Source organism: Mizuhopecten yessoensis, unplaced genomic scaffold (assembly GCF_002113885.1).
Source record: "Mizuhopecten yessoensis strain PY_sf001 unplaced genomic scaffold, ASM211388v2 scaffold3091, whole genome shotgun sequence".
NCBI classification, from domain to species: Eukaryota; Metazoa; Mollusca; class Bivalvia; order Pectinida; family Pectinidae; genus Mizuhopecten; species Mizuhopecten yessoensis.
Genome location: NW_018404871.1, coordinates 780289 through 792578, shown reverse-complemented (window position 1 = coordinate 792578; position 12290 = coordinate 780289). Strand labels below are relative to the sequence as shown.

The window sequence follows — 12290 nt, the reverse complement described above, 5'->3', positions numbered from 1 at the left end:
GTATCAGGTAATAGACTCAGGAATGTAGTCACAGGTATCAGGTAATAGACTCAGGAATGTAGTCACAGGTATCAGGTAATAGACTCAGGAATGTAGTCACAAATCCCAGGCCAAAAAACTATGGTGTAGTCACAGCGAGCAAGTTATAGACTCGGATGAAGTAACTGAGACTGGAATGTAGACACACAGATCAGGTAATAGACTGGAATGTAGACGCAGGGATCAGGTAATAGACTGGGGTGTAGGCACAGGGATCAGGGAATAGACTGGGGTGTAGGCACAGGGATCAGGTAATAGACTGGGGGGTAGTCACAGGGATCAGGTAATAGACTGGAATGTAGACGCAGGGATCAGGTAATAGACTGGGGTGTAGTCACAGGGATCAGGTAATAGACTGGGTGTAGTCACAGAGATCAGTTAATAGACTTTGATGTAGTGAAGGGGATCAGGTAATAGACTGGAATGACAATATCAGTGTTCTCATTAAAAGCGGGTTGTCAGCAAAATTAGCCTGCTATTCACCAACTTTGAACCTGGTACTTTTTCAGAATATGTATAGGTCAACATGATGGCATGCATGTGGACATTCAACCAGGTACCTTCATTACAAGTCAACCATCTATTTCAAATCTTAATGAGAACACTGGATATCAAACTGTTTTTACATCATAACTTAATAATAATAAACCGGTACATCAGGCATGATAACAGATCAGGACCCAGTACTTTCATAGGAATCTATCGATAGGCCTGGTTCTGGAACATTTAAACCTGTGGTATATGACATGAATTAGTATTATAGAGTACAATTTTTTCAGGTTCCTGTGGATTTTTCTTGATCTTTTAATGGCTAGAGCAAAGTTGACCAATGCCTGTATTCATGAAACTGTTTTCATGCTTGAGTCAAGTTTCTTGTTCCAGTGATAAATTTATAAATATTCACAATTTTCACCAATGATTTGGAAGAATTTTAGAGAGACTTTTAACCAAATACTGTGTTAAAAGTCTAGATGTAACTTTTTACAGTGTCAGAAGATAACAGCAGACGCAAGTTATTAGAAAGATATTTGAGCACAGAATCTATGCTTGAGCATGAGAACAGTTTCATGACTACAGGCCCTGGTCTCGATGACAGGGAATCAAGGTCAAAATCCATTGAATGTAAATTTATAGCAGCAGGAAAAATATCACTTGTATGACCAATTCAAGAATATGCCTGCACAGTCTGGTACTCTGTAAATGACATAGATATGGTAGAGGAAATGAAACAATGAAAAGCCCACGTTTTCATATAGGAGTGTGCTCTGGCCCCACACCAGACATCTATCTGTCAAAATGCCTAAGTCTGTTGCCAGGGCCAGAGGAAACTCTGATGTTATAGATTGTACAGAAAAGGGCAACAGACGCCATTTTGTAAAAGGAAGAGTGTAGTGTACTTATACCAGGGATCGAAACCAGAGAACCCCAGCTTAATGCCTAGTTTGTTGTTCTACCACCTGAGGAAGCTGGGCTTTACATGTTGTCCTTAGCCTGAGTTTCCTCTGGCCTTAACACCAGACTTAAGACATTTTGACATATAGATGTCTGGTGTTATGTGGGGCCAGAGCGCACTGCTATATGAAAACGTGGAATTCTCTGACACCGTTTGGCATCAGGGAGTGATCGATATCCATGACTATTCAACAAAAAGACGCGGTATGGAAATCTTCTAAACCAGAATAATATATTCAGTTTTCGGTCCGGATCAGTACGGTTTGATTATAGTCGCCCCTGCCATGACCTACAAAAATTGCATTCACTGAGGTGGGAAATTTTGAGCAATTGAAAATTGAGGACACTACTGACAGAATTTAGCAGTTGTTGGTGATAATAAGAGCTGATTTGGATCAATAAATAACCATTTTGTTGATATATATGTGTGTTATGTGATGTGTCATTGCAGATTTTTGTTGCCACCACCTCATAACTCTCCGATACCAAACAGTGTCGGAGAATTCCACATTTTCATATAGCAGTGCGCTCTGGCCCAACACCAAACATCTATATGTCAAAATGTCTAAGTCTGGTGTTAGGCCCAGAGGAAACTCGGGCTAATGTTGTCCTCTAGTCTCATCATGCAAGCTGGCAGACATGTGCCCTACAATTTTTTTATAAGATGCCAAAAAGAGAGTATATTTCTTGATTCGGCGTTGGTTAATAAAGAACACCTAATATTCCTCTCATGACCTCACATAATAATTTACAAATGTAGCAGGTGCCCTTGCCTTGCTGGTCAGAATATAATCAATAGTCACAAAACGACCGTAGAAAGTGTTAAAACGATAGCTAGTGATAAAATTAAGATTTAGTTATTCGTTTTGGATGCAATATAACATATATCTGTTCTGTTGGTGACATTATCTTCAAAAAACGCCTGAGAATTATACTTACTGTATCCACTGCAATATTGACACCGGAAGTAGTAAAGGCGTCCTCAGCAACTACTGCCTCGCACACAATTATTTTTTATAATACGCTGTAAAATATTAACTTGAAACTTAAATGTTAAACATAGTTTTGAAAATAAGATGTGGATGTATGAATGCTTGAATATTGAAAACACTAAATTTCGCAAATTTGTAGCAAATCTCGTTGGTCACGTTATTTCATATTTCTAAACATCAAACATGGCTGCCGGTGGAATCAAGGATAAAGAATCTCCCATAAAACAACGAAAAACGTTTACAGGTATCATCCCACCTAGTCCTCTCGGTGCTACACCAAGGCCCCACCTTCCACAGGTTTACAATCGACGGTATACCGGGACATTCGTGTCCGAGTATGCAATAAGTGAGTCATACTAAACGTTTGACTGTCCGAAAGAGTCGTCGTGTCAACATGTCATAAAACATACATGTTGTGCGTTTTAGTCAATGTTTTGGTGTTTAGAAGTTACTATATTAACACTTATCTATACTAACTCCCATGTTAACGTACTAAGGTATGACTTCTGAGCTTTTACTAACCCTTTTTAACCATACTATTACGTTTTGTTTATAATATACACACTATATATAGTGTATGTTGTTTTTGTTTTTATAATTTGGCGCCTCAGACTATGACCGATATTATCTGATTGTTGATAGCACGAGTTAAAGTCCTCGTGGAAAATTCAGATATTTATCCAGTACGGGTGCACAAGCCTTAACTGGTCAACTTGTCAGTGTTTCCGCTTATACATTGATTTCTTAGATTTTTTCTCTTAAAAATTTACCATCTAATCAACAGAAATAGTTCTCCACATATTATTTCACATTATTTCTTTTGTTTATTTCAATTTTAGTATTTTGTTTTGCGTTGCCGTTTTGAGAAAATGAGTTTTGATTTAATCATGGATTTTAAGATATCAACTGTCCCTGGTAAATCTTGTATGGACCAAAAACCTGAATCAGGCCTTTAAACTATAAAGATATGTAACATTATTTTTTTTATAAGTTTGTTGTTGATATACAAACATTGTATATATATCAACAACAAAATTATATAAAAAAAAATTAAAAAAATCTGATATAATTTCAAGAAAACATTTTCTAAATATGACACTTTTGAATGAAATCATAAAAGTCTCTCATAATTTAGAAATCATCAACAATGTATACCATGCAAGGGTATTTCAAGGAAGTATAAAATATAACTCATTCATGTTAATCTTATTTTAACAGAACGAAAATACATTACTGTGTGAAATTAATGTAAATAAACGTTACCTAATGAAGCAAGTTTGAATCAAGTTTCTATTAGGTAAAAGCTTTCTTTATTTGATCTTGACCCCAAGTTCCAAAAACAGATTTCACCCAGATTCATTCAGGTGTATCATATTTGATATGCATATACCTGGTACTATACATATATACCATGGTCAAGCGGTGTGGCACATACCAAAATGAGGTCACCATGGACTTTAACCTCTGTTCTTTACAGTTTCCTTAGAAACATATGGGCTGCTCAAGTACAAAAATATTCAATTCATAATAGTGTCATTGTATTACATGAAAAAGGAGATAAATAATAATTCTGCATTTTGGGGGGTAACACAGAAAAGTCCTTTACTCAAGTGAAACTACTATAGGATATAGCTAGTGGTTTTATGGCGTTATGATTCATTGATCAAATTGCAAGTTAAACCTTATCAAGATGTCAGACCTACAAGAAAAATAATCATGTCCCCGCTGGAATTATTCTATTAATCCATCAGTGTACATAATGCAGAGGATATTGCACATCTTCACCACCTCCATAGTTTCTCGTTGGATTTTCTGCATTATATACATATACTGCATTTGACCAAATTTTCTGTCCACGTTTTGTACATTAAAACATTGATACAATGTTTTACCAAAACAGTCTATATACCCGGTACCCTGTATATGACTTGCATATTTCCTGCAAGCTGATCATGATTGGCTAAATATATAAGGCCAAACAAAAATTACGTTTGTTTCAGGTAACATGACTGAAAAAAATAGGGTAGGTCGGTAGGAAAATAATTTTATTTTAATGTTAATTCGTTATTTTTGTGAATTAATATATTAGGCTCTATTTCAAACTTTACAATGCATTTCCACACATTACAATGGATATCAATTTGTCAAGAATAAGGTCAAACTCCCAGGACAGGAAGAAAGTACATTTTAATGAGTGGTTGTGAACTTTGCCTGGCTAATAAATTTATCTTAGATACAAGTAGGTGATCTAGGGTCGAGAGTAAAATCTAGGGTAGGTAGCTATAGTGATATCTGAAACAGGTATTGTTTTTGGCCTAAGACCTGTACGTAATCATGACATTAAATTGACCTTGGGACACCTGATCGTGGTTGATAAAACATTATATCAGCATGAGTATGTACCCCAAAAGAACACACATTGGGATTTCCTCAGGATCTGGATTTTTGAAGTTATCATGTGAGCAGAAATCTTATTTCTTTAGTATGTTTTAATTTTTCATGAGCTATTCTTATCAATACTGAAAAGCTTTTTCAACTTATAAAGAATGTATCATGAGTTTGTATGTTGAGCATCATATAAAAAATAATTATTAACCTCTTGCCTTGGAAAATATAATATTCATTGGGTTGGCAAATCTATGTATGGACCTCAAGAGATGTTAATAATTACATAATGTTCTGAAATATTGCATTGGTCTTTATGTATATCGTATCAGCAGACATGTTCAGACTTCCAGATCCTATAAATAAGAAAAGTGTCATATGTGTGAAGGAAGCTGTCTGACTGAAGAAAAAAACCAATCAGACAATGTTTGAAAATAAAAATAAATGGATACAGGAACAATTTGGAATTGAAAATAAGCAAATTAGCCTTTTCACCCCTATGTAACTTTAGTAGACTCTATACCATGCATTGATCTGGACGAGTCCATGATGGTCTACAGTGGTGAAAGGGTTAGGTATATAATGTATTTCTCTAAATTTCCGCTGGGAGTTTCTCATCGATAGAGCAAATTCAGTCAAATAGAAGTTTTTCAGTTTTTCAAGTCAGATTCACTTCCTCTTGATATTATAGTCGATAATTAAAAACCTTGTATCTCTTGTGCCTCTACTTTCTTCTTACACTTTTTCTTGTTTGTTTTGTAACTAATTGTCATAATCTGATACTGTTCGGTATGTACAACATATTATATTTTAGGTATAAATTGTTTTATAGTTGAGATTCTGCCTTGGGCTCTAGATCTATACCTAGATCAAGATCTACAAGCTGTCAACTTGTCGTCAAGTTTGCAAAGATTGGTGCCTCACGTATATCTGCATGTACTAGTCTAGCTAGGTCGTCAACTTTATATGTGATCAGGAAAAGAACATAGTGTCAAAAAACTAGTGATGGCATGGGCTGATGATGGATTATAATCGAAAAGTTATCAGTTTGTCCTTTTCGATTCCAATTATCGATTATAAATTCCATTATCGATATAATCAGGTCTTCATTAAAATCAAAGTGCTAAATGTTTTCAATTTAAAAAATGTATTGAAAGTCATATATTCTTACGATTTTTATTATATGATGGATAAAACTGCATAAAAATTGCTTGAAATCCATTCATTATAAAAGAACAAAATCTAATGTATAGTTATGATGTTATGGTGGTTTTCTCACTTTATTTGGATATTCAGTCCCATCAAATTGTATATTATGAACCGATTATGCAATTGATCATCGATCAGTTTACTACTTTCGATTACAAACCGATTGCCCATCGCTACCAAATACACTGGTCCTTTGCAATTTGGGCAAGTGGATTACAAAAAGTCACAGTCAAAATTTATCATACACTGGTACATATACGTACATGTACATTCGTGGAATTAGCCATTATAGTCTTGTAACAGAAACAAACCTATAGGTGATACGTCAGTATGATGTGATATATAGAAATATTGAGTTTAAAAAAAACCTGGCACTGATCATGACTGGTCCCCAGGGCAATTCAGTAGACATAAATTCCACTTGCCTGCAGATCAAATTTACATTTACATCTACTAGCCCCGGGCCATCAGAACTTGGATTTGTCGACTTGCCCTGGTAATTTCAGCGCATTAAATCTGAGTTTGAGTTGTACTTTGACCTAAAAATTCTAGATTTGGAAATAAATGCGAAGTTCCGTTTACATCAAAATGTACTTGAAACACAAGGTACTATTGGAAGTTGATAATGTAATTTTGAGTGATTTGTGATGTTGTATATCCTTGTCTGACTCGTGCTCATTTCCTGTCAATCTTATAACTTCCTCATGTTATCATCATGTTGCTGTCCAGTTTTGATCTTCCTGCTAGCCGTGTGTCCTGATGGCTGGTCTCCCGACTCGCGTACAAATACACATGTGCATATACGGGTACATATTATAAACACACATATATGCATGTATATTTTGCCTGAAGAAGGGTTGACCGAATCCTTTGCTTGAGTATATATATATGTATAACATGGCAACTGCTACTGTGAAAGGTAGATATTGACATCTGTCATTAGTTTTCCTTCAATGCTTCCTGCACTTAAATGTCTTACAGCAGCAAAATGTTTTCACTTCTCCTGATCTTGTTTTGAATTTCAATAACTGCATATGTAAATTAAAGTTACGAGATATTATTGTATAATAATATTGTATGTCATCTGCTAACGATTACGTATGAATTTTCCAAGTACATGTACTTTATATGGATGTATCCCTCCCTACTGGAGAAAAACTTGAATCTACATATTTTATACATTTGTATATACATTTATAATAAAAAATTAAAGTACTTGCCCGTGAACAGATTTTCAGTTGTAAATGATACATATGAAAATATTGTTTTTGACAAAATCATTTATTTACCTTCTGGTACAAAATGCGTAAGATTATATTATTATTTATCAAAATGTTACTGATTTGTTAGCTTTCACGCTAAATTGGAATGTTTTGATGTTTTTCAGATGACTGTGACCGTAAATTCACGCAGATACGAGAAAAGAGTGAAGCGGAGGGTCACAGTAGCACAAAGTCATTCGTCATACTCGGATTCATCTTTTTCGCCTCCATACTTGCTTTGGGCATTGTTTACCTTAAGTTCCCCAACCTTGCTGAGTGAGTAGTTTTTCATGGTCCTCTCACAGAGTGGTTTTATCACTGTAACAGACCAGAGAGTTTACAGGTTTGTAGTAAACACACCCATATATAGACATATACATTTAGTTTTTATAAACGAAAATATGATACAAAATATAATATCTTTTAATCGTTTATGAAAGATGGCATCCACTGAGAAAAAAACGGTCCATACTTGCCAACTCTCTCACTTTTGGAGGGAGACTCCCGATTTAGGACCCTAAAATTGAGTATTTTCAACCAGTGGATTTGCTAAACTAATCCTATTTTCTAAGATCTGCTAATTTCAACTGAAAGATATGCTCAAAAGATGCTATTTGAAACACACATTTTATTTATGCTTTTAATTCTGAGCACGTGAATCTCCCCATTGAAATTTTAAAAAGTTTGCAAGTATGAAAACCCTGTACATCAGGAGTGTATGATTCAGATTTAATGTACTACCCTGCTGACAGGCTGATCAATTCTACTTTTGTCTGACCTATAATTTAAGATTGTTACAGGCACTGACTTAAAATTTACTACATTAGCTAGAGCTCTGATCATGAGAATCGAGCTATTTGAATGGTATACACCCCTGTACATATTATAGTCATTTGGCTTAACTGTGTTCAACTGGCCTCTTCATTTCCTGGACAGTGACTTTGTACATTATAATGTCGAAACATTACTTATATTTATATTCAATATCCACACTGCATGTAACTTAAGTCAGTAAAAATATCATTATACATCATATTTTTTAATAGCCGATGATCATGAGGTATTGATCACAAAAAGGTCTTGTAAGGCCAAATTTAAAAAAAATCATGTATTTCCACTAACACTACATACCTTATATTTTTGTGCCTATCCTTAAGTTTTTAACGGCATTTAGTGATATACACTTTTAAAGTTAGAACTCCTGCTCCATATAAAGATTATAAAAATGTTTTCCAAAATAAAAAATAATGCCTACCTTCCTACCTACCCTATTTTTTCTGAGGATGATATATATATATATATATTTTTTTTTAAATTGCCTAAAGGTTATATATGATATGATTTTATTAACCAGGATAGTTATTACTTATCAAACAATTGATTAAGATTTGTTTAAATTTAAACTTCATATCATATTGGAAATGTTGATTTTAATACTAGGATTTTCATTCTAGTATTTGTCTTACACTCAACAGTTAAACTCCTTAATATTTATAAGATAAACCGCCAGAAGAAAAATAGAAAAGGTTTCACAGAATATACATTTTATATGTTGCTTTGAATTATTAGTGTTCCTGTATTCCACTTACTTGTAATACTTTAAATTTTTGGCAAATTTCCTAAAAATTTACTGATGATTTGGTTTGTTGGTGTTTTACGTCCTATTAACAGCTATGGCCATTTAAGGACGTGTTAGGTTTTGGTGGTGGAGGAAAGCCGCAGTTCCCGGAGAAAAACCACTGACCTGCGGCCAGTACCTGGCTACTGGCCCACATAGGCCTGGAAACCCGCGACCCAGTGGTGGAGGGCTAGTGGTAGCAGAATGTCAGATGCCTTAATTCACCACTTGGCCACCACAGCCCCTTTTACTGAAGATGTAAATGTTTTCAGATTGATACTGGCAATAAGATATCAAGGTTCAAACTTGTTGTGATATTTCATACTTTTTTTTTCAGAGATGAAAAACAGTATATAAAACTTCCTAGAAATATAGAAGACGCCAAGAACTTAGGCAACGTGTTGTCGCGGTATAAAGAGGACCATTACTACCAGGTGTTGGGCGCGTATTTTATTGTATATGTATTGTATCCTTTTTGATATACACTAAAAAGTGTATTTGAATCATTTTCATTATTTGAAGATAAGTAAGAAAATAAAGACAGAGATAATTTACCATGTTTGAAACCTTTAAAATACTTACACATTTTATAAGGAAACTATTGTATTTTTTTGTGCTTTAAGATCTTCAACACAAATTTCTTTAAACAGTATTTTAGCTCACTTACTGAATTTGGTTTAGTTTCTGAAGATTTGTAACGGATTCTTCAGCAAGGATAATGTGAAAGTTTATGGGTTTTTTTTAACTTTGCTGTTGATTTGGGGGGGGAGGGGGGGGGGGGGCAATTTAATGAGATAGCTAAAATTGGTGTCACCTACAAAAAAGCCCATGGTCTAGTTATTCTGTCTTTTCGTATCGCAGAGTTATCTGCTCTTATGAGCAGGTATTGATTGTAACCTCATTATTCTGTGTGTGAAAATTACGTTGTTTTCTCAAAAATTTATGACATTACTATCAAAAGCAAATGATGTTACAATCAATACCTGCTCACAAGAGCAGATAACTCTGTAATATTCAAACGGAATAGTCCTGAGAAGGTACCACAGATACCATATGTGGATACTAAGATTATTTGTTCACCTGCTTTTCTCCGAAAATTTCAATTTCAACTAAATTGGTATGGACATATACATAATGGCAACATCTGAAATGTGTCCTGCAAGCAGGGGATATAAATTCCATGAATTTGCTTGTCAAGTTTGATCCAATAAGCAAGGGAATTCTAGCTATAGTGGTGATCTCTGTGAAGTCTTATAATCATTCCAACATATGAATACATGTAAAGAAAAGCTACATATTACATTTCCTTAACTTGTCTTTCAGTTTACAGTCCTTTGCTATACCAGGGTCCATATTCCTCAGTATATTGTCAGGTTTCCTGTTCTCATTTTCTTTAGCACTGTTCCTTGTATGTTTGGTAAGTAAGTTTACTATCTATTTATATTATCAATCACCCTTGTAAGGTGAGTAACTCAGGTTTCCTGTTCTCATTTTCTTTAGCACTGTTCCTTGTATGTTTGGTAAGTAAGTTTACTATCTATTTATATCATCAATCAACTGTGTAAGGTGAGTAATCAGAACATAATGTAAATTGTATATTTCTCGTAAACTGCTATAATTAGCTCATTCACCCCTGAAGACACATTTGAATTCCTCCAATTCAAAGGTTGGGAAAGTTCATTATGAAATTTTAGGGGTGAACATGTTAACTGCCCTGTTGAATCCTTAATGAGGAAGTGACACCTGGCATACCGGTAAATGTCCACATTGATACGTCTGGTATCAACATCAATTTCTGAAAGTGGATATTTTTTTCATTTACACAATGTTAACTTTGTTTTCAAATCTCTTAGTTCAGTTATTGAACAAAAATGCAATCAGTCCAAGACCTACCAGTCAATCTCCTCACACATATAAATATTTCTGTTTTGTAGTATTTTAAAGAAGGAAGACATTAACGCATTTACCCCTGAAATTTCATAATGAACTATTCCAACTTTTGAATTGGAAGAGTTCAAATGTGTGTTCAGTGGTGAATGAGTTAAACATTGATGTTATCAATAATAGTGTTCACCTAGAAAAAATTGAGATACATTGCATTAATATTACATGAAGTTGGTAATTAAATTTCCTGTTTAATAGTTTGCTTGAATTTTTAACATTAATTAAAAATGTGAAATAAATCATGTACTTGTTTTTTTCCAGTGTTCTGCTTTAGGTGCATCCTTTTGCTATCTACTGTCCGATCTAGTAGGACGACGACTTGTACAGAAATATTTTCCAGAGAGAGTAGCTGAATGGCAATCTCATGTAAGTTAATGTATATATAAGTAATAATCTTAGAGGGACACTGAATGGCAATCTCATGTAAGTTAATGTTTATATAAGTAATAATCTTAGAGGGGCACTGAATGACAATCTCATGTAAGTTAATGTTTATATAAGTAATAATCTTAGAGGGGCACTGAATGGCAATCTCATGTAAGTTAATGTTTATATAAGTAATAAACTTAGAGGGACACTGAATGGCAATCTCATGTAAGTTAATGTTTATATAAGTAATAATCTTAGAGGGGCACTGAATGGCAATCTCATGTAAGTTAATGTTTATATAAGTAATAATCTTAGAGGGGCACTGAATGGCAATCTCATGTAAGTTAATGTTTATATAAGTAATAATCTTAGAGGGGCACTGAATGGCAATCTCATGTAAGTTAATGTTTATATAAGTAATAATCTTAGAGGGGCACTGAATGGCAATCTCATGTAAGTTAATGTTTATATAAGTAATAATCTTAGAGGGGCACTGAATGGCAATCTCATGTAAGTTAATGTTTATATAAGTAATAATCTTAGAGGGGCACTGAATGGCAATCTCATGTAAGTTAATGTTTATATAAGTAATAATCTTAGAGGGGCACTGAATGGCAATCTCATGTAAGTTAATGTTTATATAAGTAATAATCTTAGAGGGACACTGAATGGCAATCTCATGTAAGTTAATGTTTATATAAGTAATAATCTTAGAGGGGCACTGAATGGCAATCTCATGTAAGTTAATGTTTATATAAGTAATAAACTTAGAGGGGCACTGAATGGCAATCTCATGTAGGTTAATGTTTATATAAGTAATAAACTTAGAGGGACACTGAAGGGCAATCTCATGTAGGTTAATGCTTATATAAGTAATAAACTTAGAGGGACACTGAAGGGCAATCTCATGTAAGTTAATGTTTATATAAGGAAAACATTTAGAGGGACACTGAATGACAATCTCATGTAAGTTAATGTTTATATAAGTAATAAACTTAGAGGGACACTGAATGGCAATCT

The 12290-nt window shown here is 34.2% G+C and overlaps 2 protein-coding genes across 4 annotated transcripts in view; one reads left to right on the top strand and one right to left on the bottom strand.

The window, feature by feature from the left end:
* Positions 1-2535, bottom strand: part of LOC110446976 (probable tubulin polyglutamylase TTLL1) — a 19425-nt gene extending 16890 nt beyond the window's left edge. Inside the window, exon 1 of the mRNA XM_021492334.1 lies at positions 2431-2535. The gene's annotated coding sequence lies outside the window, so the exon portion shown is untranslated. The remainder of the gene's footprint in view (positions 1-2430) is intronic.
* The window catches only part of LOC110446977 (transmembrane protein 41B-like), a 21484-nt gene that overhangs the window by 3563 nt on the left and 5631 nt on the right, over positions 1-12290 (top strand). The window contains exons 1-5 of one of the 3 annotated variants that reach the window (XM_021492336.1): positions 2641-2727; positions 7465-7615; positions 9295-9423; positions 10281-10374; positions 11163-11267. In XM_021492336.1, coding sequence (XP_021348011.1) covers positions 2667-2727; positions 7465-7615; positions 9295-9423; positions 10281-10374; positions 11163-11267 — 540 coding nt within the window. In that variant the 5' untranslated portion in view covers positions 2641-2666. Of the gene's footprint in view, positions 1-2640; positions 2830-7464; positions 7616-9294; positions 9424-10280; positions 10375-11162; positions 11268-12290 lie in introns of those variants that run through there. The other 2 variants (XM_021492335.1, XM_021492337.1) reach the window with 2 other exon arrangements.